At 35.2% G+C, this 27,385-nt stretch overlaps 1 protein-coding gene across 6 annotated transcripts in view; it reads right to left on the minus strand.

Annotated features, from left to right (window-relative positions):
- The window catches only part of Ppp2r5e (protein phosphatase 2 regulatory subunit B'epsilon), a 142,971-nt gene that overhangs the window by 23,368 nt on the left and 92,218 nt on the right, over positions 1–27,385 (minus strand). For all 6 annotated transcript variants that reach the window (XM_040276421.2, XM_040276422.2, XM_078050024.1 and 3 more), the window contains exons 4-8: positions 24,417–24,518; positions 18,090–18,182; positions 1,841–1,971; positions 1,623–1,682; positions 561–669 (exon numbers count right to left, since the gene is read on the minus strand). In XM_040276421.2, coding sequence (XP_040132355.1) covers positions 561–669; positions 1,623–1,682; positions 1,841–1,971; positions 18,090–18,182; positions 24,417–24,518 — 495 coding nt within the window. The remainder of the gene's footprint in view (positions 1–560; positions 670–1,622; positions 1,683–1,840; positions 1,972–18,089; positions 18,183–24,416; positions 24,519–27,385) is intronic.

Below are 27,385 nucleotides of genomic sequence, written 5' to 3' on the forward strand. Positions count from 1 at the left end.
GTAGTGTTCACACAGAAACTAGAATGGGGACAAGACGGGATATGCTTTCTAAAGTAATGAAGGTTTTTTTTAAAAAAAGTAAAAATTTTGGAAACTTGTTTACTTGTGAGAATGTTCATTTCTGTGTGCAAAGTGAAAAAGAAATGGTGAATGAAGTAGAAGAGGGGACAAAAGGGCAACTAATGAACCAATGCAAAGTAAGGTAGAACAAAATATTCAAGAACATTAAAAAAATTATTACACAATGTCCAAAGATCTGAATCTGAAGAGCCCACATACATTCTATTGTAGGCAATATGTTCAATATCTGTGTGAACTTGGGAAAATCATCAAAAAAAAAAAAAACAAGACTGAACACCAGCTGCCCCCACCTTATAAATATTCCCACAGTTCTTCTGTAAACAGAAAAAAATAATTTATACATTCTAATTATCATCAGGGAGTATTTTTAAACTTTAATGAGACTTGTTTTTTTTAATAAAGGAAATATCAATATCAAAACCACTGAGTTTGCAAACTTTTTATCTTGCTTCAAAAGTAATTGCACTTTAAAATTCTACCTGGGCGTGGAAGAGTGATAAGCTCCTGACAGTGTGTAAGGGGATCAACACTTTCACCAGAAACTGTTTGTGTTCTGCCTTAAGAGGTAAAGCAAAGCCATTGATAATACTAGGAAAAAGAAAAGAGACACAAATTAGCAATGTTACCACAACACTTAAGACCAAAAGAAACCGTTCTGTGAGCCTGGTTAAGTATTAATCAGTTGTTTGTCCAGAACCATAACCAAAACCAACCAGTGGAATTCAAGACTTTTTAGTTACTTCAAAGAGTTCATTTAAGTAGGAAGGAAGTTTAAGAGAAGTGAATTTGCTTATGATCACCCAACAAAGGCTCCAGTGCTCTTAAAATTAGTCCAATGGTTTCCAAAAGATTTTTATAAAAAGCCCTAACTTTTTCCTTCCTCCTTCTTTATCTTCCCCATATGATGCCTGCTTTGCTAACTTCCTCCTTTAATATAAATCTTTCTTTTTCCAGATATTATTCCTCTCATTCCTGAAATCTCTGGCCAACCTTGGGAGGTCAATGGGAGAAAATTGGGTGAGTTTCACTTTCTTTTTCTCCTCATATCAAGAGGAAAAACTAGGTTATCCCATTGTCCGGCAACATTAGGCTGTGTCTTTTCAATTTGTTCCACTCTGCCAGGCAGCAGATGTTCCAGAACTACACCTGGGTACATAGTTCCACTGAAAATGGCCAATTTTCCCAATCTATTATAAACTTGCTTTCAACAGATATGGCAAAGGAGGGGTAGCCTAGAAACTATGCTTATAAAATAGAATGTTTTGGTGTGACTGGCCTGACTACAATTATATATTATCTCTATAGTAATAAATGAACTTTTGGCTTTTTCAATCATTCCAGAGGAATGAGCAATGCATAATTATGGAACAAGAGGAAGAGGAAATAGTGTAGAGTAGAGTTGGGAAACATGCTAGGCACAAATGAGAGAGAACCAGAGTATATACAGTAAGAGACCTAGGCCAGCATTTCTTTGTGCCACCTGAACCCAATCTTCAGAATAATATTCACCTGAGATAAGTAATTTCATAGAAAGAGCTTACCTTCCTAATATTTCCAGAAGTTCAGCTACACCATTGAAGTGTTCTGTTTCATAAACAAACCTTAAAACAGAAGAGAGAGGAGAGGGCAGGAAAGGAAGGAGGAAAGGAAGGAAGTGAGTTGGAATAGTCAGTACACTATGTTCAAATATTGGAGGCTTATTTAATATTTCTATAAAAACATCAACTTTGCATATCCCGATCCCCCACACTCCACTTACCTTAGAAAAATATTGTTAATCTGTTTTCGGATAAATGCTCTAAGACCAAGAAACTTGCCATAAATTCTATGTAGAACTGTTTTTAAGTAGTCTCGTTCCCGAGGGTCTTCACTGTCAAATAGCTCCAAAAGCTGTGGGAAATCAAAGACAGTACAGCTGTCAAAAGCTGTTTCGGGAAAGAATTTAGGCATATGATCATTCATTATTTAAAATCCCTCCCTTCATTTCTTCCTTCCTCAACAAAAGTATTTACTATCTATTATGCGCCAAGCACTGTGTTAATCCAGGAATATAGTGATAAACAAGTCAGACAAAGGGCTTCTCTTGCAGTGAACAGAAACACAATAATAACAATAACATTAATAATAATAGCCAACACACATAGCATTTACTATAATTATCAGGCACTTTTCTAAGCAATCTACACATCTGAATTCTCCCAATGAAGTAGTTTTTATATGTCAGTTTTACAGACAAGAAAACTGAGGTATAGAAAGGTTAAGTAACTTCCTCATGATATCAGAGATAATAAGTAGTAGAGTTAGGATCAGAACCCAGTCAAGGCCTGAAGTCCATAACCTCAAAACAGTGTTTATGCTACCTACTAATCTTATGTTCCAAATATACAGTTAGGATAAACTTTCAGCTCTACCAGAACATAAGGTAAAATATCGAAAGTCCCCAGGAGGGCTGGGGATATAGCTCAGATGGTAGAATGCTTGCTTTGCAGGCACAAGGCCTTGGGTTCTAATATTTCATTGTGTATATATACCACAATTTCTTTATCCATTCATCTGTTGAAGGGCCCAGTTATTCTTTTAGGAAGAATGCCATTTGGTAAACTGTCTAAAATGCTCTTCAGTTTTTCATATTAAATTTGAGACTGAACTAGATAGTTCAATCCCACAAAGAAAGGGGAAAAAAAGGCCCCAGTGATACTTGTAATATTCTTTTTAGATCTGGGTTCTTGTTACATGAGTATGCTCATTATAAAACTGGTTCATAACCCACTTGAATCAAATGTATGAAATATGATATGTCAAGAACTACGTAATGTTTTGAACAATAATAAAAATTAAAAAAAGAAAAAAAACAGTCATCAGAATGAATATTTATTGTTTTAGTATATATGTTATAAGTGAATAACATATTTATGTTCTCAATCCTTTATAACCTTAAGTTAATAATAGAATCCTGATAATATCACATCCACATACTCATAATGAGATCCATGCCTTCAAGACATAGTCCAAAAGAGAAAATGAGTTAAGGCTCAGGTCAAATGACAGTGTACACTACAGATTCAACTCATTCCCTGTCAAATGCTTTGACTTTACAGAAATTGACTAGTTGATCCTGTAATTTATGTGAAAATACCCAGGAGAACCAAAACAATCTTATGAGGGAAACTTTTCAATTTCAAAACTTAGTGTAAAGCTTCCAGTAACTGACAGAGTGTGATACTGTCAGGACAGACAGGCAGATCACAGAATAGAACTGAGGATCCCAAAATAATCCCTCAAATTTACAGTCAAACAATTTTCAGTGAAGATGCCAAGATAACGCAATGCAGAAAGAATAGTCTTTTCAACCAGTAGTGCTGATAACATTTGGATTTCCACACACAAAAGAATAAACCTAGATCCCTACCCCACACCATATAGTCAACCCAAAATGGATAATTAAACCTAAAGATGTGAGTTCAATGCAAAAATGGAAAAAGGACAGTTTTTGAATAGACAAATCACAAAGAATGTATACAAATGTCTAAAAACACATGAAACAGTTATATATTTCACTAATCACTACAGAAATGCAAAAGAAGAAGATACTACTTATTTGACAGCTCTAATTTAAAAGGGGGGGTGATACTGCTACATCGACATGCCAGGGATGGTTCTTGTTGATGGGCACACACAAAGTGTTGAACGAACTTGGAGCTCACTATGAGAGGCAATGAGCAAGTTAAAACATTTCATGTACAAAAGAGAGGCCTAGAATCCCACAGCCTCCCCACCCAACCCTTACTCCAAAAAAAAAAAAAAAAAAAAAACAGAAGACCCAAATGGATTCAGTATATTTTTATGAACTTGCTCAAATTGACAAAAGGTATCTGACCCACCCCGTTTCATTCCTTATTAATAGAAATGATTAACTTTTCAAGTTCTAGTTTTTTCATTTGGTTTCTGTTTTTAAGTGTTGCAAAAGGGTTTAATGACTAATTTGCAGCCAACATAAGAGAAGGTTTGAGGGGGTGTAATCTTAGTAAACTTGAATCAACTATGCTTATGAAGTTAATCTTAAGAGTTTAATAAACATATCATTAAATAAAAAGTATTTAACTAAAGTTTTCATTAAGTTCTTGTAATGGTTAGGACTTGAACCTCATCACTGAATTAGTCCATTATGGATTCAGAGCTGAATGGACAACTGAGAGAGGACGGAAACAGGAGGAGGTGGAACCTAGGTTCAAGGGAACTAGTTCTGGGGGTGTGTCCTAATGGTCCCTGGTTGCTGGCTTGTGCTCTCACTCAAGCTCTTAAGCATTCCCATGCTCTCTCACCTTCCCAGCAGACATGAAGGAAGCAGCTCTGCTCTGCTACATGCTCCCCATCATAATGTTGTGCCACAAAATAGGTCCACAGTGACAAAAAGCTAAGACAGTTCTCAAAGTATCACCAGGTCTCAAATTAGTTATTTACAAGGCACAAATATTAATTGTATCCTGTTCTATGAGAAAGGAAGATAAACTACAATATTAAACTACTTTTCTCGTGCTCTATAGAACATAATTTTGATGATTTTATGATGTATAAGACAAAAGAGAAAGTATAATAAGCATAGATACAAAAGTGGATTTCTGTAATAAAACACAAATGTAACAGAAAAACCAATAAGAAATATTAACTTGACATTTATAAATGCCTAGGTGAACTGTGCCATCCACAATACAACAAGTAATTTGTTGTTAAAAGAAAAACAAGAGTTCCAAGGTGATTAAAGAGTAAAGACAGAGCTGTCAACATACTGACTTCAAAATTAAAAAGAAAAAAGCACCTTTCCCGAAGCTAACAAGGATGAATTGCATAGTGTTTTAGCCAAAGAATCCTTATTTGAATGTCATAATAAACCCATAATGAAATGAGGAGGACTGTGCCTTCCATTTAGACATGGAGAACTGAAACTTTCCTCATAAAACCTCCCTGAAATGACACTGAAAGAAAAACAATGGAATAAACCCAAAGATCAGAGAAGACCAGAGGACAGCAGATCAGACATGCTTGCAGATTTTTCACAGATTGGAAGTCGATGACAAGAGGTAACCATCTTAGGATTTCTGTCACACCATTCTGCTAAGTGTTTTTCCATTTTGTAGAAAGGGAGGAAAGCTAACAATGAGCATGCCAATTTACACCAGAGATTCTTAAAGGCTTAAGAATTGAAGGCCTGCAGATATATTTGACAATCAGTATATGAGAAATATAAAAACAGGAGGACTGGTTGAAAGTCTGTAGAAGGAGACACGAGGCCCCTGGATCCCTGTCCCATGCAGCATTATAAAGAACTCCATTTAAGTCTAGAAAGAATAAATGACCAAGCATCTACTCTTGGAGCTTCACACACTGCTAATGAAGCATTTACTGAAAATAACAAGATTAAATAAAACCCTGCATACTTAAGAGTAAGATCTTTTCCATCCTTCCCTAATTAGGCTCTCAATTTTGGATAAGGCAAGAAATCAAAAGATCTCTTTTGGGGGAAACTAATAGCCTGAAGAGGAAAGACCTCCAGATAAACCAACATCTGAAGGGTTCTCAGTAAAAAAGGTAAGATCCTTGCCAAATTATCCCATTGAAAATCACCACCTGCTAAGTGTCACACAACTGTGGGCACATGCATGCTTGCGTGTACGTATACACACACACACACACACATATACAGGTTCCAATTAACTTTTTTTTTTAAGAGAGAATGAGAGAGGAGAGAGAGAGAGAGAGAGAGAGAGAGAGAGAGAGAGAGAGAGAGAGAGAGAGAGAGAAAATTTTAATATTTATTTTTTAGTTCTCGGCAGACACAACATCTTTGTTGGTATGTGGTGCTGAGGATTGAACCCAGGCTGCACGCATGCCAGGCGAGCATGCTACCGCTTGAGCCACATCCCCAGCCCTCCAATTAACTTTTTGATGAAATAATATATAATGATGACTACAAGATCAAAAATCACCAGAATTATAACATAAAAGACCAGAAAACAAAACAAATTTAGGGAACTCAAGAGGAAACAGACACCATGCAAGGAGTAGAAAAAACCTGCAAAAAGGAACCTCTAACAGTCTCAGAGACAAAACAAATACATTGGATCCCTGAAACAAAAACAGTGCTATTACAGATAAACATTCAGAAAATTGAAAAGAGCTTTTAGAAATTGAAAATATAATGTGAATAAAAATTTCAGAAGGACTAGAACATTAAAATTAGCAAATCTACCCCCTCAGAAGTAAAACTAAAGAAATAGCATACAAAAGGAAAAAAGGATAAAAAAAAATCAAAGGGTTGATCCAGAAATTCTGATACATTAGTAAAAAGCTATCCAGAGAATCACAGGGACAGAAAACAGAAAATTATCTGAGGAAGACATCAATTCAACACAATTTTCCAAGGGGGGAAAAAAGACGTATAGTTATAGCTCATTGGATGCTATACACAATGAATAAATTCCCACACTAAGGAATGTCACTTTGAAGTCTGTGGACTTGGGAACAAAGAGAAGATCTCAAAAGGTTACAGAGAAAACTGATCATTGTAAAGGATAAGGCATTCTGCTGGCCCACACCTTCTTGATTCAAAAATGGAAGCTAAAAGTCAATGGAACAATTCTGTAGCAGATGAATAGAATGATATAAATTTATACCTACCCAAAATGTTAATCAAGTATGTGGGCAGAACAAAGTTGTTTTCATACAAGCACTCCGTGAAAATTAACATCTCATTCATGCTTTCTTAGGAATTATCTAGAAAGAGAAAAAGTTAAGAAAGAAAAGGCATGGCCCAGAAGAGTGGCAAAGGAAGTCTCAGGATGACCACAATGGATATAGCCTAGGGGGATGCCACCAGTACAATTAGAGCAGGATGAACAGAGCTTCCAGGAGGAGGCCTCCAAGGGAGAAGAAGGATGGGGGAGAGCTGATACATTAGCTGATGTGTACGCCACACTGAGAAGAGCTATCTGACCATCTCAGAGAACTAGGAGATAAATTAGTGACAAACACATAGGAAAGCAAGCAAATATATGGCTGATAGGTGGTAACGTGGGCAGTGGGAACTTGAGGTTATGGGATGTTCCATGGACTGGAGTCACATGCTGAGCCCACATCCTTTCTTTTGAAAGGCAATTTGCCTGAGGCTGCTCTAGCCTTCTCTGACTTGAGAATTCTAGTCTAAGAACTTTCCCCTGATAAGCAGGGTACAGTCTGCCCTTGAAGGGAGACTTTTATGCCCTTTACACAGACCAGAATCCAAATGCAGGGAAACAGGATAACTAGAAGCAAAGCTCCCCAACCATAAAATCTTTAAGACTAAGTTTCAATTAGAATTGGATATTTAACATGTTATTATAATAGTAAAATCTCCCTACACAGGGTAAACCATGCACAGTGGATACTTGAAAGTCTGAGATGTCCTGGGTGAGATTCTTTGGAAACTTCTCTAAAACCCCCAATAAAACAGGAGGGCAGGAAGAAAGTGCTGTCCCTGTTCTCTCTGAGGGGACCCACTTTCTCTCTTTCTCCCTTGAGAATATTCTCTCTTTTTTCTTTTCCTATCCTTTCTAATAAATTCATGCCTGCTACCCTGAGTTATTTATCTGAAATCCTTCTGGTGTGATCACAAAGAACCAGTGACTAAGGACCTTTGCAGCTCTACGGTCTTTTCAGCTCTGAATATGGTCTTGCTCTGCAATAAGGCAACTATTAGTTCCAGGGTTTGGTTTGGTTTTGTTTTGTTTTGTGGGAAGGGGAGGAGGGGGAGGGGAGGGGAGGGGAGGGGAGAGATGTGCTTTGAGTATGAACAACATGTATACAATCATGCTAAAGTAAACACAATACTTTGATTTAGTTGAAATTTGTGATGTAACTGTAAAAAAAGACTTAAGACTCTTCATTTTTGCCTACAAATGTCCAATGAATGGATAAAAGCAGGGGCTGGGGTTGTGGCTCAGCGGTAGAGAGCTTGCCTAGTACTCATAAGGCACTGGGTTTGATCCTCAGCACCACAAAAATAAAATAAAATAAAGGTTATTGTGTCCACCTACAAACAAGTATATTTAAAAAAAAAAAAAAAAAAGCAGGACTAAAGACTTGGCATCTTAGGCAGGGGTTGTGGCTCAGTGGCGGAGCACCTGCCTTTCAAATGTGAGGCTCTGGGTTTGATCCTCAGTACCACATAAAATAAATAAAGCTACTGTATTCCTAAAACATTTTTTAAAAATAGACTTGACGATTTTGCCTCCATTTTTGCATCTGTCTCCTTCAGTCTGCATTTCCTTGGATTCTAGGAATAATATCTGATTCTAAAAAGATCTTATTAAGTGGAAGCTACCCTCCAGGCAGCCTCTGAGAAGAGGCCCCCACCTGGCCAATCCTGAGATGATGGACAGATCAAACCTGATCAAGATCACCTGCTTTGGCAGCTGTGAAAAGCCTCCGGGTTGTAAACCATCTTAACCCTTGCCCACATACCCCTTTCCTAAAGCCTCAAGGTCATTGTCAGTCCCTTAAAGACAAGGGTCCCTTGTCTTCCCAGCATAGCTACACTGATTAATACTACCTTTTCTGTTTGGTTTTTGGAACAAGTGGCCAGACCTGATTTATTGGATCCCCAGAGTCAGGTCTCCACCCAGGACTGTGGAAGCACAACTACACTGGATGTGGAGGGGGAAAATACAGAGAAAAATATATAATAATTTCTAATATTATATATTTCTTATATTGCTGTTTCTTGATTTTTCATTTTAGATTTTATAGATAAAATCTAAAATGAAAAATCAAGAAACAGCAATATAAGCATAGTATTTAGAAATATGGAGTTAATAAATCAAATAAATCTATAGACTATAATCCAGAAGATTTAATGTCTGAAAGACTTTCCAGGGAATGGGAAGGATGAGGCAGAGGATTGTTACTTTTTCTTTATAAACTATACATTTGAATTTCAAAGTAGATATTACTCTTTTAATAAAAAAATATTTTTAAAAGTCATTGAGAGCAAAAGATTTCAAGTAAAACATCAGGCTGCCTTCTACTACAATAGAGCAGTAATTGCCCTGCTTCATATAATGTAAGATTTTAAAGAACATCAGAAATCTTTAATAATCATTAAAATTGGTATTCTAAATGTTTTCATCCAAACCGACAAAGAAACTAAAATTAGACCTCCACATTTCTGGCTTTGTCAGCAATATTAACTTATTTTAAGACCTAAAAACTAAGAACAGCCCAGAATCAAGAACCAAGAGTCAATGGTAGCCCAACTCCAATGAATCAAGAGTCAAGGAAACCCCTATAAAAAATGAAGGGCAACCAATGAGAAAGTATAGTGAGGACAAGGATCAAAAGGTTCTACCAATTTTGATGTCAAGACCCCTATGGAAATGAAGTATAAAATTTTCAAAGATGAAAGACATACAAATATGAACAACTCTACTAAGTCACTCTGTTCTCCTAATTTCGGGAATTCTTTCAAAACAGTAGGTAAGTCTATCCTCCCTCTTTCTTAAGTATTCAAGCTGATTTAAAAATGCCTTGTGATTTAAAATTTTAGGACAATTTGAACGGCATTTGAAAAAGAGCTGTTGTACTAAATGATGCACTAGTGAGATGCAGACAGAGATCAGCTACAAAGTTCATGGGGCCCAGGGTAAAATGAACATACAGTATTAATAATTTCAAAACAACCACAGCAGAGCATTAAACCAAGCACAACTCCCTTCCACTCAGAGTACTGACACAACTGCATATATTGTGTGACCATGAAGCTATATCTGGATACAGGAGCCAGAGCAGCAACTCCCTTTTTTAAGGTTTTGAAGTCAAATATTGGACAGGACAGGATCAGACAATTTACTGTTAATCGCTACTGGCTATCTGATAAAATTTCAGGCATAAATAAATTTCACTAAAGTTTGATTTGCTATATGATCTGAGAGAGTAATGTAAACATTTTGACATATTCGAGGAACTTGTTTGGAAAAATAACTTTTTATTGGAGCTAAAACTCAAGGCTTTGTAGAATTTATTTCAGTTCAGAACTTTAATTTTTTTTATACTTATTTCATTTTTTACTGTTATGTGGTGCTGAGGATCGAATTCAGGGCCTCGCACGTACTAAGCCAGCGCTCTACCACTGAGCCACAACCCCAGCCCAAGAACTTTAAATTTTTTAACAGCTTGATTTGTGTCATGTCCAATTTGTCTTGAATTTTTACAAAAACAATAACAAAAGGTCATCTTTAAGGACAGGTTGGATTATTTGCATAATGTGCATGATAATTACAGCACCTTTCAGCTAAATATAACTGTAAATGTGAAATACAAATTACTAAACAGCAGTCGCCAGCAGTACATATGTTTATGGGGATACTTGAATTGTATGTCTCTTAGCAACCACTGTTTTTCAGATTTGCAGAGTGGTTGAAAGCAATCTTTAGAAATATGCTGCTAAAACTCTGACCATAATAATTCACCCAATGAAATAATTCAAGGTTTGGCAATTTATTTGTTTCTAAAGGAAAAGTAGGGAGAAACTTAAAGAAACCCAACCCTTCTAACACAGATGAAAATAATCTCTATTGAGAACAGACAAAATTGATCCATAACCTAGAGTAGTCTACAACTTGAACTTCTAGCTCAGAAGGCAGTTCACCAAGTTATGTAAGTCTAAAATCAACATTATCATAGACACAAGGGCACTATTCAAAGAATTGATTATCTGAAAAGTGTCTGACAGCCTTCTTATGTAAAGCCTTAGATGAGTGCATAAAAAATGGTAAAGGTTATGTAAATCTAGATTTAATAAAAATCACAAAGAAATTCCAGTAGGTGAGACATAAAAACCAATGAAACCCTTCAAATAAGGACATTCAAAACCCTTGTATGGGGAAAAAAAAAAAAAAACAGCTGTTTTGTCTGGCTCATACACAATCTAGATTTCCAGCTTCTCCTGAAAAACCTGCAGATCCAGAAACACTTGGCTGGTTAGTGGGAATGGCGGCCAGCAGTAGAGCCCACTCTCTCAATTACTAGTTTCTAGCATTCCCTTTGATCATACCAAGACTACTTCATTATATATCACTTGTCTGTCCTCTGGCTTTCACATATTATAATTTACATGCTCCTGGCATCAATTAACATTCATTTCCAATATCAATTGGAAGAAACTGATTGGCAACATTGAATAGTAAAAAACCAGGGATATGAGAGACCATACATAACACATGAAAGGTCCTGACAGCCCAAGAAGAACCATATATATAGAGTGCCAAAGGGTACCAATGATTTTTAGGATAAGAGTCAGATATCAAATAATTCATAACACACATGGTAAGACATGATAGAAAACATTGTTTGGTTTCAGACTGAAGCTATTTAAGAAAATACAGCTAAAGCAGGTTCTCAAAACAAGATCAGATCTTAATAAAAATACCAGTAACAGAACAGCACAACATTTACTGACCACTTACCTGTATCAGTAACTATTTTAAGTGTTAATATGATATTCACTCTACATCTCTACAACTTTATGATCTAATAACCATATTAAGAATGTTTTGCATCTACTTTCCAGATAAGGAAACTGAGACACAAAGAAGTTATATAACTTGCCCAAGGTCACACAATGAAAAATGTCAGATTCTGAGTTCAAGCCAACCTCTACACTTAACTGCCAATCTATACTGCTTCCTGATGGGAAAGAATAATTCAAAGTATTGAAAAGACTCTTGAGACAATACAGGAAGCTTTCTTGTGAGCTTCAGATTTTAAAAGAACATATTCAAATGCCAAAAGGAAGGAATAAAATGAATATTGAACATAAAAGAATGGTTCACACGGTCCTACCAAAAAAAAAGGCTTATAAAAGCTAATACACAAATTCATGCTCAGGTTTATGAAAACTGAAAAACAATAAAAGAAGGATGTACTTGAAATTAAAATATGTTTACAATTCTTATTGATTATAATATATATGTTCATTATTTTTTAGTTACAAGTATATATGTGTGTATGTAAATGAAATAGAAAGTGACAATCACACATAATTATGCCCTTCCAGACAATTAACAATCTTGTTTATCTCCTTCCAAAATCATAATGCATACTGCTATGATCTGCATGAATCCCCCAAAATTCACCTTGTGGAAACTCAATTCCCAATGCAAAATTATTAGGTGAATTCTTTTGGGAAGTGTTTAGGTCATAAGGGTTCCACCCTCAGGAATGGATTGATGCTTCTCTAAAGTGACTGCACAAACAGGTTAATCTCTAGTCTTTCTGTCTTCTGCCGTATAAGGACACACACAGTAAGACCCTCACCAGATGCTAACACCCTGACCTTGGACTTCCTAGTTTCTAAAACTATGAGAAATAAATTTCTTTCTTCATAAATCATCCAACTCAGGTACAGCAGTCCCCCGTTAAGCGGCTTTTCATTTCAGTTACCCATAGACAATCCTGATCTAAAAATATTAAATGGAATTCCAAAAACAATTAGTTTTAAATTGCATGCCATTCCGAACAGCATATGAAAAACCTCAACGTCCCACTTCATCCTGCCTGAATGTGAATCATCTTTTGTCCAACATATCCACACTGTAGAGGATACCCACTCATTCATCAATTAGTAGCTGTCTGGGTTATCAGATTAACTGTCTTTGCAATGCATTGTTTGTGTTCAGTACTATCTGCAGTTTCAGGCATCCACTGGGGACTCTTGGAACACATCTTTCATGGATAAGGGGGGAACCAACATGTTCCGTTGTTGTAGTACAAACAGACTAAGACAAAAATTACAAACATTCCTTTTCCCTAAAATAACAGATGAAGGTTCAAAACCATCATGTTCTATAGCATGTATGCTTCACTTAAAAAACAAGCCTGTGAATTCTAGATAGGGAAGAGAAGTGGGAAGGAAAGGGAGGGGGCAGGGGATTAGCAAGATGGTGGAATGTGATGGACATCATTATCCAAAGTACATGTAGGAAGATTTGAATTGGGTGTCAACATACTTTATATACAAACAGAGATACAAAAATTGTGGTATATATGTGTATTAAGAATTGTAATGCAAAAAAAAAAGAAGAAGAACAGTGCTACCTTAGATTAGGTAGAGAGAAGTGGAAGGAGAGAATGTGGGGATAAGAAACATAGTAGAATGAAACAGACATTATTACTAATATATATATATATATATATATATAAATGATTGTATGACCAATATGATTCTACAATATGTATACTCAGAAAAATGAGAAATTATATCCCATCTATGTATGATATGTCAAAGTATATAAGTGCATTTTACTGTCATGTGTAACTAACTAAAACAAATAAAATATTAAAAAGAAAAAACAAGACTGTGTAACTCTATCACATTCTTTTTATTGATGAATATTTCATTGTGTGAATGTCCAGTTTTTTCAATTAACTCCTGCTGAGGAATTATTGTTTCCAATTTTATAATAATTATTAAAAACAATACATTCAGTATATTTATGTTTATTTTTGTACATACAACTAAATACTTCTCATGCACTTGCTGGGTCAAAATTTAATTTTGACAGAATACTACCAGGTTTCCTCTTCAGAACTTATAGCAATTTGCTGCCTATATAACACCTATTATTTATTAGTACATCTTCTTATGGGTTTTAGAGCATACTCTTCCACCCAAGCTTCTATTATGCTCCATTTTTCTGTTCAAAAACCACAGTTTTAATTAAGTGACTTCATAGTATGTTTTATTTTTTGTAGTGCTGAGAAATGAATTATTTTATTGTCTAATAGGTAAAGTATCCTATCATCAATCATCTTTCTCAAAAATTTATCTCATGAACTCTAAAAATTTCAAATAAAAAAGCTACTGGAATTTTAATTAGAACTGCACTAAATATATAATTAACTTGGAGATTATATGGACAACTTTATGATGGCAAGTTTTCCCATCTAGAAATATGTTATATTTGTGAATTTATTCAAGCATGCTTTGCAAAAGTTTAGTGTAAGTTTTGTATGGATTTTTAAATTTTGTTTCAAGGCTGGGGATGTAGCTTAGTGGTGAAGCACATGCTTAGCATACCCAAGGACATCCTTGGCACCAAAAAAGAAAAAAAGGTTTCAAAAAGTCAAGATTTTTAATTTAATATTGGCAAGAAAAATAAGATATTCTGTCAATGTGGATAGATAATATGACAAGTATGAAAATAACTAATATTTAATGAGTAACTACTATGCCCATACAAGATACCAAAAAGCATTTTTACAAGTCATCTCATTTTATTTTATTTGTGACTTATAACAGAGGTGACTTTTACCACCATTTTATAAAAGGATACAGTTGGTCTCAAGAATAGTCATCAACAATCTGCCCAAGATTTTTACTCTATTTAAGACTAAAGGTAGGGATCCCATTTTTGTAGCCACACTGCCAAATGAACTAAGAAGACTTAATAGTTGTCAACTTTGAAGTGCCTCCTATATTATTATTATTTTTTTCCTGCCACCCCTACGTCACAAATGAGGAAACTCAGGTTTGGTAATCAAGTGTACATACTTGAAAGTCTTACTGCAAGTAGATATTAAAAGGGGGAGGGGCTAAACATAGCCTCTTTTAAAAAAAATTTAGTTGTATATGGACATAATACTTTTATTTATTTTTATGTGGGGCTGAGGATTGAACCCCATGCCTCACACATACTAGGCAAGCACTCTACCACTGAGCCAAATCCCCAGCTCCTAAATGTAGTTTCTTCTGTCCCCACAGTTCACAGTCTTACCTCCTAAAGTAAACTTATAGTACATAGGGAATTCAAGATCAAACCCAGAGCTTCCTAATTTTCCACTACATCATGACAAAATAGCTAAATTCTTATTTTAACTTTTGTATTCAATGACAGGTGGGGTAAGAGTCAGGAAAAAAACAAACAATATATCAAGATGCTACATAAAATAAGTTTAAATCTCATGGCTGGATTATATTATATTAGTAAAGAAGTTTTAAATTTAAATCACCAAACTCCTTTAGAGATTGTTGAGGATCTACAGAATATAAGAAATCAGCCCAAGAAAAGAAAAAGGTAAATGTCATCTGGATTTGCCCCCCTAAAAAATAATATAAAATAAATAAATACTATGAGTGTTTCTATGTCAGGAGTGAACCAGGTACAAAACACACTAGGACCAAGTGGCATGGGAGAAACAAGCAAGGAAAAAGTGAGGGCATAAAAAGAAACTTGAACTGGGAACGCAGAAGTGGGCAGGAGTAGCCAATATACAGGCAATTATATAATAAAGTGGATGACAAAATAAGAGGAAGGAAGGGATGTGGGCAAGATGGGGGTAAAAGAATGAAATGTCAGCAATAACCTCTCAAGCTCCAAGATCCTAGCAGGACCCAAGTCAGGACCAAACTATATAGGAAGGGAGCTCAGAACCATATAGGGAATTGAGGCTTCACTTTTAGAAGGTGTTTGGATTCCAGGTTTAGTTGTCAGCAGACTAAAGGGTAAAGAAAGGAAGTGGAAGGAAATAAAGAAGGCAAAGGTTGGAAAAAATGAAGAAGGCACTGAAACTGTAAAGTATATAAATGGTATTTGTACTTCATTTCTTCTCTCTGGCAAAACTCTGGGATAGACAGACAATTCCATGGTTTGCAAGTACTCAGTGCATGAATAAATAGCAGTAGCTCTAGGAGTTCACATCATAGCAGATGAATGGCATTCCTTTTTATGATAAAGTCATAAATGAGGGGGAACATTATAAACAGAAATTCCTGGCTTTTACCATAGCATCTAACAAAATGCTCTCCTTATGATCAAAACTAAGTACCACAGGAAAGATGACAACATACTGAAGTAAATTTCTAACTACTTTAAGAATTCAAAGATTACTGATTAGTGAATCTATGTTAAAGTAAGGGCATTTCTAAAGACAAGTCCAAAGCTTCTATAAGCCTTGGATAGTTTAACAATTTTAATCTATGACTTAGATGAGGCAAAGGTTAGTATATTTAAAGAAGATGTTGTAAAGATACAAAGACGACTAAATAAAGTGGATGACAAAATAAAGATACAGAAAGACCTCCAAAGACTAGAAAGAAATTATATACCATGGAAATATGTCTTGTTCTATACTTAGATTTAAAAAAAAATAAAAAAGTTGAGTAACAAGAAAACAGTTTTACAGCAAAGGTCAATTATAAGTCAGTTAGGACCACAAGTTTAACATAAGTTGGCAAAGTCATGCAAAGCAAAGCAAGAATTGCTAATGGAAAGTCTCATAAACTCAAAGCCAGCCTCGACAATTTAGCAAGGCCCTGTCTCTAAATAAAATATTTTTAAAAGGGATGGGGATGTGGCTCAATGGTTAAGTGCCACTGGGTTCAATCCCTGGTTTAAAAAAAAAGAAAAAGAAAGAAAGAAAGGGAGGGAAGGAGGAAACTGAGTCCAGATAAGCAGACAAGGGAATGGGAAACCTAGATCTAAGCTGTCCTGGCATGACCAGGTTCCATTCATTGTGTTCAAAGGTACATGTCATGCATGAAGACAAATGGACATCCAGATGTTATAGACTTCAAAATCTGACAAATGAAAAAAGGTTGAAAGAACTAAGCACTTAGTCACATACTGGCAATCAATGATAGAGAACACATATTGACAATCAATGGGCCAGATCCAAAGCCTTCCATGTTAAGTTGTGAGCCATGACTCATTAATGCTGTGCCAAAATACTCAAATGTCCAATGATCTGCCTAGAATGAGTAAACAGATGCTAATGAGTTATCCTGACCACTCTTCCCCTGCAAGACACCAAAGCTCCTTTTTAGTTCTGAGCTGAGATCTGAACTTAGGGTTTAACTTTACGGAGCCACATACCCAGGGCATACAGAGGCCTTCATGGCTCTCGGCTCTCTGGCATTCTGATAGAATGAACCCTGTGACTGACTCTGCTATGTTCTGAATGTCAAAAGCAGTCAAAATATCAGTTATGGCTCACCTGTCTATCCTTACTTCTAAATTTATTAATTTAATTAGAAAAGAAAATGAAGTCATCATGAGGTATCAGCCTTTATCTTGCCTCATATGGCAATGGAGATCAATATTCTGCCAAACTGGGCTGGAATTGTAGCTCAGTGGTAGAGAACTTGCCTCATGGGCATGAGGCACTGGGTTCAATCCTCAGCACCATATAAAATTAAAAAAAATTTTTTTTTAATTTTATATATGTATTTATTCTGCCAAATTGATGTTTTTAATCTGAAGTTAGTTTATTGGCTCCCTAGGAGATATTTACTCTTTCAGTGTCCATTTCTATTGATGAATATCAACAAGAGGAGCAAGAAGGTTCTAAAAATTCATTGCCACAAAAATACTCCATGTCCCAGTTAAGAAGGAAGATAAAGTCTATGATTATAAAACAAAAAATGAGAAGTCAGGGAAACTACATTCGCTGAGAATTTCCAAAAGGATAGGTTGGAGTTAATCCTGGTGGGAAATTTTAAAGTGTCAAGCTAAGCAATTTCCTGGTAGTGAAAACTCTCTAATAACTCTCATTTTGTAACTTTTATTAAAAGTTACTTATGCTCTGCAGTCTGAGTTTTCCTACTCAGTTTTAACAGAGCTATGCAACAATTATTTAAGAATCCTTACAGAAATCAAAGTTTTTAAAGCTACCTAAAATTCACACACACCAAGATTATATATTTGAAATTCCATTATAATTAAACTTTAAAAAGAAAACTACAGGCATCAGCATTTCAGGCTGTTTAAAATGTAATTTATTTCTACCACAAATAACTGAGGTGCCTATTACTTTAAATAGACAGTAACAAATTTATGTTTACATGTGTGTGTGTGTGTGTGTGTGTTTATGAGGTGATATAATGCTAGTGTGAGTTATTTTTTAACAAACATCCAAGAAAAAATGAGACAAAGTATTAACAACTGAATAACAAATACACACAGTTATAAGAATTTGCTTACCTGTAATACAAATTTCTGATCTATGTATTTTTTGGCAATGCTGGGTTGAAATTCTTGGCTTTCCAAAAATCGTATGAAAAATTCATATACAAGCTGCAACAAACATATTAATTTCAAGTTATAATTCACTAAGAATAATATAATTCAATAGGAATAATATTAAAAACTGTAATGCTAGCCTTTTATGCCAGAACTGATAACTGATAGCACCTTAAACATTACAGGGTTGGGGGGGGGGAATATTAATGAGCCAAGCTAGGTTTTTTTGTTTGGTTTGGTTTGTGGCTCACAGTTCCTTCTGTTTTTGTTTTAAACCTTTCAAAGTTAAAAATTAGGAAACAAAGCCAAAAAAAGGAAATAAAAATTCTCCATTAATCTTACCATTCAGTGACTGTTATTTTAATTTTAAACCTTCTTCTACAACACATCAATATACTATAAATATATCTTTACATAGTAAACTACTTTTGCCATTTAAACAATGCACTATGAACAATTTATATCAGTAATATCTAAACCATCATTCTTAGTAGATTTAAGTAGATCATTATAATTTATAATAAATAATTCTATTATTCATAATTAATTTAACCTATCTCCTATGCTTAGACATTTAAGTAGTCTCTGAACTCTCTATCAAATCATGTCATAATGTACATCATAGAACATATATCAGGGAGTGCTTCTTCAATTATTTCACAAGTAAAAATTTTTCTAAAAGTGGAAATGCTAGGTCAAAAGATATGCAAACATTCAGAATTTTTGATACTTATGGCTAAATTTCCTTCAAAGAATGTAAGGCAATTTACATTCCTCCAATTAACATGGTGGTGTAACCAATATTCTCATTTAAATAAAGAATAAGAATATTCTCAGCTGCAAAGAAGAAACCTCCAATAACTGTTTTGATAAACAGTGAAGAATTACAGTTTATTATCTTTCTTTGAGTAACAAATCTATGTTAAAAGTTCTATTAGATGCTGGTATACTATACAACAATATATCAAAACCAGAGCTTTAAAGAGACAGACACTGAACTAAAAAAGCCTTACTCTATTCCTTACTATGTAATCCAAAACAAGTTACTTTCTCTGAAACTTTTCTTCAGTTTCATAATGAAGGTGATAAGCCCTAAGGTTAAATGTGATATTACACACAAAGCTTTCTGCAGAGTGAATAACACACACAGATTTACCCTCATATTGCCTAAAGCATTTGCAAATATATCAGTCTTACTCTTTACCATTAGTAATAAGTAACAAGGACCCCTGAAAGCTTTTATTTGAGATATATGTATAAATTGTGTATAATTAGTCTTTATATTTAAATATAATTAGAAAAAGACAATTTTAATATTGATTTTTAAAACAATAAAATGCATTACGTGTTAATGTAAGTATGTTTTTATGAACAATACTACTTTCCAAAAAAAGTTATTAAGAAGTATTATTTTATATTTTAGCAAATCTCTTTAATGGCTAGCTTTATAAAAGACACATTCTCACCTGCTTCTGTGTTCAATCTGTTGTGATGTATTTTTTTGGTAAAAGAATGTTTTTTAAAAACCCTATCAACCCTTAAACAGTCTAGAAGCTGAAAAACGGAGAATCTTTGAGTCTTTTCATAAAACTGTGGATATTTCCCCCCATACTACACCAAAACTCAACAAATTTTCATTTCTTAAAAATTAGCTGCAACATGGAATCTGAAATGCTATCAATGAACTTTTCATACTTTGTTACACTAAAATCCAATCCTCTATCTTGCATTTTGAATGTTCCTTTATCCATGTATGGCTTCCTAACATTCATTTGCCAACTGGAAGTATCAGTTCACAAAGTTAGGCAGACCTTTCAAAGGCTTTCACATTTCATTAAATTTTATTTTTAAAAAAAAAGAAAAGAAAAGAAAGAAAGAAATCATATTATATCCCCCTTGCTTCAGTCTTTAAACTTTGGGAAGTGGTAATACTCAAAGTGACATATAAGACAAACAAATTTTCTGAAATTCTATTTCTAAATTTTACTTTGACTGCTCTAATTCTATCAGCGAAAATAAATGTTGCCAACTAGTTTCCTTGTTTTAGAGAATATACCCATCAAATACACCCGTCTTAATAACCATAGCTGCTCCTTCAAATAAAAATGATGTTTCATGAAAAAAACAGTAGTTCAGCCTGAAGCTCAAAAAATTATCCAAGTGTCTTTCCTTAAGATAGCCCACCAACTTCATGTGATTTATGTAGATTTCAATTTCATCATACAAAAAATTTTTAAGGGGCTGGGTTGTGGCTCAGCATCTTCTAGTATGTTCAAGGCCCTGGGTTCGATCCTCAGTACCACATAAAAATAAAATAAAGGTATTGTGTCCAACTACAACTAAATAAACAAAGGGTTTATGCTCAAGAGCTAAAATTTAATAAAATTACCAATTTTTACTACTTCTTCAAGGACTTTCTCAAATGAAATTGGCTTTTTTAAAAAAACAAGAAATATGTGGCAGTAAGGAAAACAATAACTACTTGATCAGGCAACCACAATCTTAACCATCATTACTTTTACAACAAATACTACAAACATAACAATGAATAGTCAACTCAGTGAAAAGGTCAAGTATTGACCTTGAAGTCCACTGGAAATCAAGTCTCAGGCCCCACTAAGAATCCGCAGATTATCATTGATTTAAATGGTTTCTACAGCAGCCTGTGCCTTCAGACTTGACTTTACAAACAGAATGTCTCTTCACTCTCACAAAGTAAAAAAAATTCTCATCTTTCAGGCCTGACCTAGCCAGCAAAGGTTTCCAGAGGGAATGGAAGAGTGTGCTCTCCCCTCATGTCCCTTGAAAGCAGTTGTAGCTTAAAATAGTTTCGTGGAAACACTTCAGACACATTTATTAATAAGCATAAATAAATGTGTTGTGCACTTAAGAAAGAGATTAAACCTTGGAATCAGAAATCTCCCTTGAGGGGCTGGGGTTGTAGCTCAATGATAGAGCCCTGGGCTCGATCTCCAGCACCACATAAAACTAAATAAATAAAATAAATGTATTGTGTCCATATACAACTAAAAAGTTAAAAAACAAAAACAAAAACAAAAAACTCCCTTGAGTTTCTAAAGGGAAAGACTATGGGAAATAAATTACTTTTCAAGGTCACATAAGAGGAATCTCCAAGCAATCTAAACATGAATTCAGCATCCATATTTTTCAGTTACAAGTATAAAGCACTACAATTTCTTAATTACAAACAGAAGTCCTGCAAAATTGTACTCTGCTGGAAAAACAGACCTAATTTCAGAAAACACATAAACAATAATCAAGGTAACTGAGTTTAAAAGACACCAATACAGATAGGAGATCAAGTAACATCTTGACATATACGAAGTAAAAAATTGTGAATTTAATATTATGTATATTTTAAAATATCTCCAAAGATCAATGATTTTTTTTATTATCAGTAATTTTGTATGGACCACAAATTTAAAACAAAGAAGAGGTATGCAGGAATAGTCACTGGGCAATGAGCCTGGCCAACCACCCAATAATTAGATCTCAATGTAATTTTGTTGTTAGCTACTACCATTATTAGATATTTTTACTGTGCCTCCTTATAAAAAATATGGTCCAGAAGAAGAAGCATATTACTAATTATGAAGTTAAGAAAAAGTGAAAAAAATCTAAAATTATGCTATGTTTTGGTCAGAAAAAAGAGACTACTGGATCAATTAAAAAGTAAACTATTGGGGCTGGGGTTGTAGCTCAGAGGTAGAGCGCTCCTCTGGCATGTGTGAGGCACTGGGTTTGATCCTCAGCACCACATTTAAAAACAAAATTAAAAATAAAGATATCGTGTCCACCTGTAACTAGAAAATAGATATTTTTTTAAAAAGTAAACTATTAAATTTAATCATGGGTGACTATGACACAAATGACCTATAGTGCATAGAAAAAAAGATTTCTGAAATTTTCAATGAGTACTCTCTCTCAGTTAAAACCACCTCTCAACGAAACTGGAAACGGGACTAATCAGTGCAGGAAGACTATACAAAGGAAACACCAGCCTCTTGAGACATGCCAGACCCTACACAAAGATATCCACAAAGCAACAGATAAATGAAGGTAACAGTGCGCTTTCTGGCCTGACCTTTACTATGAATGAAGGACAATTTGTGAATTTTAAAAGTAAATTTCCTTCAGTTAATCCAGCCTTACTCAGTCATACCTCCTCCTGAGCTAAAGGCAGGACCTGATGGATTACAGGCTTGAACAGGGTGTCAAAATAGATGAAACTAGTCTATTTGAAATGGTTTGTTATCACCATCTTTCAATGTTGCTTTGGTTTTAGGGTTTCAGATGAACTAATGATTAATACTCCCACAGTGTAGGCTAAAATTCTGGGTGGCAAATTTAGTTTAATAACTTGAGAAATTAATTTGGTCTCATATAATAGTCATTCACTAAGGGAAGGATTATCCTAAATACTGAGTGATTCAACTTTATTGTACTTTTGGAGAAACTTATATCTATGTGATGGTGATTTCAAGTGTTCAAAATGCTCTTCTAAATGGCAAAATTGACCTCTTCTTTGGAATATAGAGAAAAGAGTAAGTTGAAGTTTTGAGGATCTCTGTGTATTTTCTACCATAAAATGTGGGCCTTCCTCAAGGAGATTTTCTTTAAAAAAAAAAAAAACCTAAAACTTTCAAACTAAATTGCAACTCAATGAACTGGAGCCAAGCAGTAAGAATACAACAGAACAAGAAGTCCACCATTCAAAAGAGTTTGTTTTGGGTTTTGTCACAATCTGGGATATACCTATGAAATGCACAAATTATTTTACAAATATCTTAAGACTACAAATAGTATGTCTGGCATCTTTTAAAAAAATAAAACATTGATGGGCACAGTGGCACATGCCTGTAATTCCAGCATTTCAGGAGGCTGAGGCAGAAGAATCACAAGTTCAAAGGCAGCCTCAGCCACTTAGCCAGGCCCTAAGAAACTTGGGCTGAGGATGTAGCTCAGTGGTTAAGCATCCCTGGGTTCAATCTTCAGTGCCAAATAAATAAAATAAAATAAAATATTTTAAAAAAATTTTAATCGAACGACCACAGTGTCTTAACTAATTTATCTACCAATCTTGGCATTGGTAATAGGAACATATACATATCACATGCCTAAGTAAAAAACAGCTCGGAAAGCTCTTGTGTAATTAGGAGAAAGAGCATACATACATACCTGTAGCAACCAGGAGCTGCCAAAGCAGGACAGGCCCAAGTTGTAAATTTTTGTAAAAAATTCTCAAGTGGGGAAAAATGTAAATTCATAAGCATGTCTAGATCTAAGCTTCATCTCTCTGCTGCACAGTCCTCAGCTCTCCAAAATGTCAACTAGTAACCATCAGCACACTTCTACAAAGCAGCAGAGAATTCTGCCTAGGGGTGAAGATGTACAGGGTTCTACTCCTTCTCTCCATATTGTTCCTCCTTGCCATTTGTCTCCCCAGCCACTGTAGACTTTCTGATAGACAGAAACTTGACTTTGGGGTTTGATACATTCAAATCTCCTTATTCTATTCTCTTGAGAAATTATGGCCTTGAGAGAATGCTGCATAGAAAGGACAAGCTGGAAAATGACCAGGTATACAATACAGATGGGGCTGATGCTAGAAAAATAGGTATAGTGATACCCCTAACCCATCCTGGCGTAAGATTATGATTGGGCAACTTGGCCTTCTCAGTGCACCAGAACAAAACAGGCCATGTTTTCACTCTGCTGCTTCTCCTTCTTACAACCTGGCGAAGAAACAGTGATTGCAGTTGGGATTTGCCCTTCTGGACTAAAGAAACACATTTGTGGTTATCACAAAGACAAGACATACAAACTCCCCAGGGTATTAACTACTAAAAATGATACATGTACTCTGTGAACTAATCACATACAACTAATATTAATGTAAAAACAGTTCTGTTCATGTTTAAAATTCTAGTGTGTAGGATCACAAATAAGCTCTAAAAAAAGAATAAGAAATACTGGCTGGACCTGTAACATGGGGAAGCCCACACGAAAGCACTGCAATAAAATTATTTTATTATGTTTATATCCTAATTATGAAAAGTGGGAAACAAAAAGCATTCTTCAGTTTTCTCATCAATATATTCTAATTTAACTTCTTGGTGAACAAAGGCCTTCGAGGAATTCCCATGCAAATCAATGAAAACTTTCAAACTAAATTGCAACTCAGTGAACTGGAGCCAAGCAGTAAGAATACAACAGAATAAGAAGTTAATGGATCTTTCCTTTGAAACACAGGATAATTCAAAGTACCTGTAAATGTGGCCACGATGCCTCAAGGGTAGGTTCATCTTCTTCTGGATCAAATTCATTGCTGTCACTAGGAGGGAGAGTTCTGAATATATTGCAAGATACCTAAAAGTAAACAAGCATCAGAGTTAGCTGGAAGCACCTCCTGGGCAGATTTACTTGTGGCCAGCCAAAGGAAACCCAGATGACAAGGTGTGGGAGCACCACCAAACTGGAGTAGGGATTTCAAAATTTCACAGATTTTGAAGCTAAAAATGCCTCAAAGGCAAAGTTCAGTGCAGCACCTTCCTACCCTCTTGAACAATATTACTTGTCCTTAGTTAGCAATCCCCATCCCAGGTCCCTGTGATTCTAGACTTCCCATCAAAGCCTGTTCCTGGTTACTTAGCAATCAAGCATGCTTCTAATTAACCTCATTATAATAAGATATAAATAACTGTTGATGGGCTACAAGTACTTTCCTTCTCTGCCTTATTCACAATTTACAAATTTATAGTTCAGCTAATGATCAAATTCCAGGCATTCACATATACACATGCATGCACTCATGCACACACACATGCACACAGACACACAAATCATAAAAGGTATTTCAGGACATTTCTAATATCCTTAAATAATACATAATTTGTCCTTGATTGATTTACCAAAATAGTAATGATGCCCAGGATAAAGTAGATCTATGCTATAAACTTCTATAAAACTAGACATTCTTTAGCCATCGGCAATGTCCAAATTAAATGCTAGTTGTTCAAAGAACAGCCGTTTATTGATGACTGTTGAAACAGGGTGATAACGAGTAAAAATTTATCATATCTACTACAACTGTATTTCTAAAGTTAAATGCTTATTTAATTTCCATGTTATTTTGTATCTTATGTACTAACCTATCTTCTCCTAATGACCTAAATATCTTCTGATCTGATAAATAAACCATGGGATTAGGGGAAATATGTATAGAAGGTGAAAGAAAAAGAGACATTGCACTGGAAGTCTTCCATGGACTTTCTAAGCTATGCAAATATGCTGAGCTATAATACAATACTTTGAAAGAGAAAAGAAGAAAAGTTCTGGGGGCTCCATATAAGCAGAATGTGTTTATTCACCCCAATAAGCATTTATTAAGTGTCCATTATGTGCACACACTGTTCTTGGCACAAGAAAAAATGATCATGAAAGAAGCAGACAAAAAAAAATTCATGCCTGTCCAGGTGTAATGGCCCACATCTGTAATCCCAGCTGCTCAGGAGGCTGAAACAGGAGGATCATGAATTCAAGGTCAGCCTCAGCAAAAGCGAGGCACTGAGCAATTCAGTGAGACTCTATTTCTAAATAAAATACCAAATTGGGCTGGGGATGTGGCTCAGTGGTCAAGTGCCCCTGAGTTCAATCCCTGGTACACCTACCACCACCAAAAAAAAGTTAAAAAAAAATATTTTTAAAGTGGGATTGGGGATATGGCTTACTGGTTAAATGTTCCTGGGTTCAATCCCTGGTACTAAAAATAAATAAATAAATCCATGCCCCTTGTGGTAATTATATTCTAGTTAAAGTCACAATGCCTCCATTTCCTAGCTATGGAAACTAAACTCAGATGTGTAAGCTCCAAAAATGAGATTTTATTTTACATGCTATGGGAAAATAGTAGAGATCTTAAAATAGATAAATGACATCACCTGATTTTTGCTTTAAAAAAAAGATCACTCCAGTAGCTATTTATAGAATGAATAAGAAGGTGACAAGCTGGCTGTTGCTGTGACAAGAGATAATGTTGGTTTAGAATAGGACAGCAGCAGAGGAAACATGATATAGATTTCTGGAGGTAATAGCTGCTACAGGTTTAGATGCATGAAGTGAAGGAAAGAAAAGAATGAAGGATGAGTCATAGTTTCAAGGCTATTTACCCAAAGTGGAGAGAACTAGGAAAGGCAAAAGGTTTCTTTGCTTGCTTGTTTTGATGGAAAGATCCAGAGGTTTCATCTAAGGATGTATTAAAGCAGCAATATCTAGAAGACAACCATACATATGAATCTGGACTTCTGAACTAGACAAGTCAGGGATGGAGGCACATAAAGATTCACCAGCATATAGACAATATCTAAAGCCACAGGGAACAGACAAATGAGGGAACAGAAAGGAAAGGGCCCTTAAGCACCCTATAATTAGAAATGTGGTAGAAGGAGAGTCAAGAACAACAAATGAAAAGGAGCAGGGGGAGAAGCACCAGAGTTTGGGGGTCTCCAGAGCTGAGAGAAAATGCTTTAAGAAGAAGAAAACAGCAACCAGTGCTTCTGAGGCTAAGGTGAACACAGAGCAGTAGCTACTGGATTTGATAGCCCTGTAAAATATGTACTACCAGCATCCCCAATTCAACACCAAGAAAACAATGCACCCCTGTTAAGCTCCCAGATTACAATCAACAACCTGCAGAATTACTTGGGGACCTAGATTTTCAGGATTCCCAGAGTGAATAAGGAGACACATGTTTTTACTCTTTAGTTTGAAAGACAGAGAAAAAAAGGATCATACTAAATTACATTCTTGCTATGGCTAATGAAGCAAGTATGCTCAGTTGTATTATTTTTGCCCCTTCTAATAATTATTAGAAATTACGTTTGTGAAGAAACCAGTGACATAGCACATAATCATCCACCTACAACTTCCTTCAACCAGTCAATTTTGAATCCTCATTAAACTATACATGTATTTCAAAAACTGAGTTTTCATCCCAAGTAATTTAGATGTACTGTACTCTTTAACAAGTTTTTTGTTTTTTTTTTTTCCCCCAATGCATGATAGTAAACCATGGCAGGGGGGGAAACTTTTCTATACTGAAAAATCTGGGTAAAAGACCAAGAAAGTACCCTTGGACATACAAACACAGTGACAGTGCTCAGCATGGGTGGTAGCAACTACTTGTTTACTTATCCATCTCTTCTTACTCATGAAGAACTGACCATGAATATGCAACA

Source organism: Ictidomys tridecemlineatus, chromosome 5 (assembly GCF_052094955.1).
Source record: "Ictidomys tridecemlineatus isolate mIctTri1 chromosome 5, mIctTri1.hap1, whole genome shotgun sequence".
Classification (NCBI taxonomy): Eukaryota; Metazoa; Chordata; class Mammalia; order Rodentia; family Sciuridae; genus Ictidomys; species Ictidomys tridecemlineatus.